This window comes from Elephantulus edwardii, unplaced genomic scaffold (genome assembly GCF_000299155.1).
Source record: "Elephantulus edwardii isolate Elephantulus edwardi_28Jun2011 unplaced genomic scaffold, EleEdw1.0 scaffold00224, whole genome shotgun sequence".
NCBI lineage: Eukaryota > Metazoa > Chordata > Mammalia > Macroscelidea > Macroscelididae > Elephantulus > Elephantulus edwardii.
In genome coordinates this window covers 4,963,908-4,972,003 of record NW_006399974.1, presented here as the reverse complement: position 1 = coordinate 4,972,003, position 8,096 = coordinate 4,963,908, and the positions used below count along the sequence as shown (strand labels likewise).

At 36.7% G+C, this 8,096-nt stretch overlaps 1 protein-coding gene across 1 annotated transcript in view; it reads left to right on the top strand.

The window, feature by feature from the left end:
• The window catches only part of LOC102851360 (calcium-activated chloride channel regulator 4-like), a 43,820-nt gene extending 37,604 nt beyond the window's left edge, over positions 1-6,216 (top strand). Inside the window, exons 10-13 of the mRNA XM_006898234.1 lie at positions 969-1,236; positions 1,810-1,980; positions 4,738-4,968; positions 5,777-6,216. Coding sequence (XP_006898296.1) covers positions 969-1,236; positions 1,810-1,980; positions 4,738-4,968; positions 5,777-6,216 — 1,110 coding nt within the window. The remainder of the gene's footprint in view (positions 1-968; positions 1,237-1,809; positions 1,981-4,737; positions 4,969-5,776) is intronic.
• Positions 6,217-8,096: the final 1,880 nt, after the last annotated feature.

Here is an 8,096-nt window from a genome sequence, read left to right as displayed (position 1 = left end):
AGAATATACTTTGCACTCATTATAATCCTATTAGGATATAAGGAAAGAAGAACTTACATATCAGGAGAAAGAAGAAAGGGATAAAATACAGATTACCAAGGATTTTCAGGAAGAAATGTGGAAAGGATCTTGTCAACATGGTATACAGAGTTATAGTTTCTTTCCTTATTAGCCTTACCAATTTAAAGACTAAGATGCACATGATTCAAGCCATAGTCTTTTCAATTACTTATGTTATGCACTTGAAAGGTGGACAATGAATAAGAGTAAAGAAGAACTAGTGCCTTTGAGTTGTAGTGTTGGAGAAAAGTATTGACTGTCCCATGGACTACCAAAAGAACAAATAAAAATGTCTTGGGTAAGTGCAGCCAGAATGGTTCTTAAAGAAGAGGTTGGCCAAAGCTTTGTTTCACATACATGTGGCATATTGTTAGAAGGAGCCAGTACTTTGAAAAGGACACCATTCTTGGGAAAAAGGAGAATCAGTAAAAGAAATGAAGACCCTCAATAAGACGGATTGACATAGGGATTCATTGTCCAGTTCTCCAAAGCATAATAAGTAATTGAAAAGACCATAGCTTGAACTGATGCACCTTAGTCTTCAAACTGAGACAAACTTTCAAAACTAATTTAATCAGATGATATTTACTAGGTGGGGAGCTCTGGTGGCCTAGTGGCTACTGCAATCCCAGAGGCACGTGGTTGGAGTCCACCAGCTGCTTCACAAGAGGATTGACAGCCTCTTCTTGTGGGATTAACTGCCTCTGAAAACCTGAAGGAGCTGAAGGAGGGTTAGCTATAGATTAGTTTCGACTCAATGGTACACAACTACAACATAAAACATACACTAGTGAAGGAGGAATGCCTTTAGAAAATACCTCCATTTGTCATTAGTAAGTAGACTGCTACAAAACTTCTCAAACACTTGTTTTTGTGTAGTAATAGCTTGATCTTATTGAACTTTTTAGGTTGGCATTTGGACCTACAGTCTTCAAGCCAAAGCAATCTCAGAAACATTAACTGTAACAATTACCTCTCGGGCATCAAGCTCTTCTGTGCCTCCAATCACAGTGAACACCAAAATGAATAAAGACACGAATACCTTCCCTAGCCCAATGATTGTTTATGCAGAAGTTCAACAAGGGTTCTTACCTGTGCTTGGAGCTACAGTGACTGCTTTCATTGAATCAAAGAGTGGAACAACGAACACTCTGGAACTTTTGGATAATGGTGCAGGTAATTTATAAATATTTAAGACAAGCTTGTATTGTAATAACAGAGTTGTTGGGTATTATGACAGGCAGGAAAAGAATTGGTACAGATCATAAGAAAGAGCAAGACTGGTAAGAAATTTCATTCATCCAATTTCTATAAAATGCTTAGCATAGTGCTTTCCAGATGGTAAGTACTTATTAAGGGTTGTATATATCTGAGGTCCAATGGCCTAATGGGGAAGGAGATGTGCTGCCAACTGACAGGCAGGCAGTTCAAGCCCACTCGCTGCTCTGTAAGAGAAATATGGGCAATCTCCTCCCTTGGGATTTACAGCCGAGGAAAACCCTCTGGAGGGTTAGCTGTAAATCTGTTCCAAATGGACGGCACATAACAATAACAACATCTATGTATGTATATGTGTGACACATCTCACAATAACTTCTGGGAGAGCATAGTGGCATTATTCTCCAAAGGAACAGTGTCAAAGCTGGAAACTCAATTAGGGTGTTTGCTTATAAAGGTCCTCTAATTAGAAAATGCTTATTTTTCTCTTCTTCTTTGCAATAATAATGTATTCATTCTCTCTTCAACAAGGTGCTGATTCTTTCAAGAATGATGGTGTGTACTCCAGATATTTTACAAATTATACAGAAAATGGCAGGTATAGCTTAAAAGTACGGGTTCAAGGAGGAACAAATACTGTCACAAAAAGCCTGATGCGTCCATTGAATAAAGCTCTCTATATACCAGGCTGGGTGGTAGATGGTGAGTAATGGATATAAAAAGTTTAATTAGCTTGAATAATAATATATTGCAAAACAATTAACTACTCAGACTATAAGGGTTTTCTTTCATTTATGGACAGGAACTTGCAGACATAACAATAAATATTGAGTATTACTGAGTCTGACTAGTGTAAGCAACTAATGTGCTTGACTAGTCACTAAAAGTTCAGTGTAAGCCCACTCAGAGGCACTTAAGAAGAAAGTCCTGGTGATTTGATGCTGAAAAATCATCCATAGAAAAATTTGCAAAGTGCAATTCTACTGTGAATCTTAATTTTTTGGTGGTAACTATTTTATTATTATTATTATTATTATTGTTAGCCATATTTGGTAGAAAGTTGCATAGACCAGCAACAACATTTAGCTCAAGGGCTAGCTAACATTTAGCTCAGTTGTAAGAAATAAGTCAGTGTGTGGTGAGTCTTAATATAAGCAAGTGACAGAGATCATCTTCAGCTCAAATATATTGGGTGGTTTTTTTTTTGGTTTTTTGTTTGTTATTGTTTTGTTTTTTAAAATTTATTATTAATTGCAATGAAAATTTACAGTTGTTGTTGTTGTTATTTGCCGTCAAGTCATTTGCGACTCATAGCGACCCTATGTAAAACAGCCCTAAACCGTGCTCTATCCTGTGCCAATCTCATTGCCTCTGACAAATCCATCCCGAGTACCCCAGTCACTGAATCAAGCCACCTCATAGAGGGTCTTCCCCTCCTGCGCTAAAGACCTGTCTCTCCTTAGAACATGTCCAAAGTATGTCAGACGAAGCCCCAGAATCCTTGCTTCCAAGGAGCAGCCTGGTTTAATCCTCTCTACGATGAATCTGTTTGTTTTCTTAGCAGTCCATGGTACATTCAATACTCTTTTCCAGCACCACAGCTCAAAGGTGTCAATTCTCCTTCTATCCTCCCTAGTCACTGTCCAACTCTCTGATGCATAACAAGTGATTGCAAAAACCATGGCCTGTATCAGGCGGACCTTAGTCTCCAGAGAGAAACTGTTGCTCTTCAGTATTTTGGAGAGGTCCCTAACCGCAGACTTTCCCATCGCAATACGTTATTTTATTTCCTGGCTACCCTCTTAGAAAAGTAAAAGGGAAATTCTTTCGTTGTTTTACAATCACTCCCCGCAGGTCCACTCCACTATGCAGCCTTCACTCTGAAGTTCTATCATGACAAAAATACCTAATAACACATTCTGTTTAAACAGTTTTTTCTCTTATCTGTTTCAATGCAGTATACTTGTATACATAATTGAACCCATATTTCCAGTCTCCTCCCAGCCCCAAGGTCAGTCCTATTTTACAACAGTGGCACCATGCAGCATTTGTCCTTTGGTGACTGAGATACTTCAATCAGCATAATGTCCTTCAGGGTTACCCATGTGGAATAATATTGCATGAGTTTGTTGCTTTTCAATGCTATGTAGTATTCCATTGTGTGAATATACCACAGCTTCTCTATCCATTCGCTTGTTGATAGGCACTTAAGTTGTTTCCAACTCCTTGCTATTGTCACCACAACAAGATAAAGGTAAATAATCCAATAGAAAAATGGGCACAGGATATGAACAGCTACTTCAACAAAGAATTCAGATAGCTAACAAACACATGAAGATTTGTTCAAAATTCCTAGCTCTAAGAGAGATGCAAATCAAAACAACTATGAGATATCATCTCACCCCAGTCAGAATAGCAAAATTTAACAGAACTGCAAGCAACAAATGCTGGCAAGGTTGTGGAGAAACTGGAACCCTTATTCACCGTTGGTGGGAGTCTAAAATCGTGCAACCACTGTGGAAGGCGGTGTGGCACTTTCTCAAAAAGTTGCAAATAGAGATACCATTTGACCCAGCAATTCCACTACTGGGAATATACCCCAAAGAGACCATAACTGACGTCCAAGCAGATATATGCACACCCATGTTTATTGCAGCTTTGTTCACAATAACTCAAATACATTGCAAACAAGCAAATATTTATTTGGGAATATTTTTTTAAAAGTGTGTGGAGCAGGGTAATGATAAGGATTAAAAACAAATTCTTTTATTGTTTACATTTTTTAACCTTATCTTGTAATATTTAAGTGTTTGCTGTTAACAACTGGAATGGAACCATAGGTTCCTTAGCACTTGATGGAGAAAGGGTGTGCTGGTAGCAGTGGATGGAAGGGTACCAGCAAGGATTTGTCGAGGTTTATTCCCACCTTGGAGATAATTTGAGAGGTTCAGCAATTCCTTTAAAGAAGAGATTGAATTATATAACATTGTTGGCAATCTATATACCCTTACTACTAGTCTACATGGTTTTAACCAGGACACTGAAGGTAGAATTTCTCCAATTTTGAGTATGACAAACTGAGTCAGGGTATATCATTGTTCTTGAAGAACAGTCTGCATACATAAAATCCTTAACAGAGAAATGGTGAAAGGAGAGTCAATACACACCTGGACTAGGTGTGATGACAGGGCAAAGCTTTTCTGAATTAGATATTATGTACTTATTTAGTACTATCAAGAGTTGGAATATTCCAAAACTGAATACTTAATTTCTCATAATCTTTCAAAGACATCCTTGGGTTATATTTCAATTCTTTTCTCTGCATTATCTTGAGTTATGATTATTTTCCACACTTAGCAAAGAGGTAAATACATATATGAAAAAAACAAAAGACAACTGGGATTTTTACTGGGTTCTGGAAATCTTAACTCCATATAAAGCAGAAAGTATTTCCTGCAGGCGTAATTGAAGGGAACCCACCAAGACAAGAAGCAAATGATACTCAGGCAACCTTGGAGAATTTCAGCAGAACAGCAACTGGAGGTGCATTTGTGGTATCAAATGTTCCAAATAATCCCACAATTGACATGTACCCACCAAGTCAAATCACAGACCTTGAGGCCACATTTGATGAAGATGAAATCACGTTAACGTGGACTGCACCAGGAGATGATTTTGATGTTGGAACAGGTAAGGTGATTTGTCTTGTGATGCTCACAGCTGTAAAAAGTGTTTGAGAATATGTAACTTATAAAATCAAGTTGGAAAAAGTAGACCAATAAAGCAATTTTTCCTTTACAGCTCCATAAAGTATTACCGTTATAGTCACAATTTATTTTCAGATTTTGTAATCTGAACTGTTTGAATCAAATGTGATATGCTTAATCTAGCCTCAAAATTCCAAATAGTGAAAAGTAGCAATTGGTGGAATTTTAAAAGTCAAGAGTCATCTTTTATTTAAAAATGTGTAAGGATTAGCACTCAAGTATAAACAATGAAACTATACTTTTGAGGATATAAATGAAAAAGTAACTGCTTAAGCCATATTTATCCCTTTGTGACTGAAATAGTTCACTCAGCATAATGACTTCTAGACTCATCCATGTTGTATTGTGTTTTATGAGTTTATTGTTTTTCAATACTGCTTAGTATTCTACTGTGTGTGCCCTAGTTTCTCTATCCATTCAATTGTTCATGGGTACCTGGGCTATTTGCATCTTTTTGCTATTGTGAATAATGTAATAATTGGATCAAGATGGGGGAGGGGAGAAGAGAAGAAAGAGAATGTGTAGATAATGAATATTGAACTGGGAGGAGTGAAAGGAAGGACATTCTGAGACGAATGGATGATTAGAAACCACATGTATAATTAATTGTTTTCCAGGGGGAATGGAGAGAGAGTAGGAAAGTCTGCATGAGTGAATTTTTAAAAAGTTTTTAAAAGATGTGGAAATATATGCTTCAAATCTTAAATTACCTGTAACTTGTTTTTCTTTAGCTCAAGAGTATATCATAAGAATAAGTGGAAGTATACTTGATCTAAGAGATAACTTTGATGATGCTCTTCAAGTAAACACAACTGGTCTGTCTCCAAAGGAAGCCAACTCCAAGGAAACCTTCATGTTTAGACCAGGCAATATCTCAGATGAAAATGCAACACATGTATTTATTGCTATTAAAAGTGTTGATAAAGGCAATTTGACATCAAAAACATCCAACATTGCACAAGTAGCACTGTTTATTCCACAAGCAGACACAAGTCCTGATGATAATCCTCAGAATCCCAGTTCTGGTGAAAATCAGCACACTGGAGTCAACATTATTGCTGTGGTGTTTTTGGTGATCGGAGCTGTTGTGGTTATCTGGATTATTGTAGGTACCACAAAATGCTTTGTAAGTAAGAAAAAAACTTCAAGTAGACCTAGGACTGGATTTTAAGAAAACCAACAACAACAAAATAGGAAACATTTGTGACTTTTGTAAAATATTCACTTTAATCATAAATTTGCAAAAATAATAAATGACACTTTGTTTAAATATAAACATCAATACTTGAAAGATTGTAATATTAATGTTTCACTATTTTATTAGACATTTATAATGATGAATAAAGATAATTTTTTCATATTGATATTCAGTTGTGTGTTGTTTTATAAAAATTTTTCTAGAATATGTCACATTTCTTGACTACATTAAAGTGGTCTATTTAGGTAATCATTTGTTGTGTCAAAGCTGATTCATAGCTAACCCTTCAGTGTGCTTTCAGAGGCAGTAAACTGCAGGTGGAGATTGCCCATCCTTTGCACTATAGAACAGCTGGTGAATTCAGACCAAGTGACTGAGATTGCAGTGCAGCTTCTTATGACTAGGCAACTAGAGCTATCCTAAATATTTATCAGAGGAGATTGTAGATCTTTCCCCTGTGGGATTTACAATTTATGGATTGGAACCACTGGTCTTTCAATTAGCAGCCCACCAAGTAACTCAGTATACCACCAGATCTCCAGGACAGCTGCCTGGCCAACTGACAAGAAGAGATGCTTATTTATTCCCATTCCCAAGGAAGGTGATACAACAGAACGTGGAAATTATAGATCACTATCACTAATATCTCAAGTAAGCAAAATATTCCTGGTGTTCATCCAACGTCATCAATTGTATATCGACAAGGAACTGCTAGAAGTTCAAGTGGAGCTTATAAAAAGATATTGTTGTAGGGATATTGTTGTAGATGTCAAATGGATCTTGGCTGAAAATAGAGAATACCAGAAGAATATTTATTCATGTTTCATTGACTAGACAAAAGCATTTCACTGTGGGCATCATAACAAGCTCTTGTTAACACGAAGAAGAATGGGAATCCCAGAACACTTAATTGTGCTCACGTGAAATCTTTAAACTAGATCAAGAAGTTGTTGGCCAAAATAAAACATTTCATAGATTAAAATTAAAAAAAATGTGTGCATCAGGGATGTATCCTTTCTCTACACATATTCAATTTATGAAGCTGGATCTCAAACTTGTATATTTTCTTTCTCCATGAATGCCGCTGCTGTCTCTACTTTTCCACTTCTGTGTCTTGAAGGGATCTGGATATTTTTGTTCTTCTTCTTTTGTCTTCAAAACAAGTGCAATTACTCAGAGAAGTTTCTTCTAATGATGACACACACATACACATATACACACATATTCTCTTAATATTCTATATTATAATTGCCTATTTGGTTGCCCTTATTTCCCCTACTGCTATCACAAAGATTGGTAAAATCCTAAAGACTGATAACCCTTATAATTCAAGCCTAGGACTAAACCCACCTCAAGGAAATTTCAACCAAATAATGTTATTTTTGTCATCAAGTACAAATCATCGCAAGTATATGAACAACAAATCTGAACCTTGTACTATTCTGTGTCATCTTGACAATTTCTGACACTCCAGGGCATTGCTGCAGTCACTCTGTCAATTCACTTGGTTGAGTTTGAATTCACTTTCTCTCCTCCACCTTTCCAAGTTTGATGATGTCCTACTCCAAGGAAAAACCTCTCCTAGCAACATGCCAAAGGATGTGAGATGAGGCTGTATTATCTTTGTCTCCAAGGAGCACTCTGGCTGCACCTTTAAAACATACACATTTGTTCCTTTGTTAGTCCATGGGATATTATGTACTCTTCTCCAGCACCACAATTCAAAGGCATCAGTTATTCTTCTGTCATCTTTATTCATTGCTGAGCTCTCAGTTGTATAGCAAGTAACTGAAAAGACCATAGCTACTCAGACACACTTTCACCATCAAACTGATATCATTGCAACTCAATAA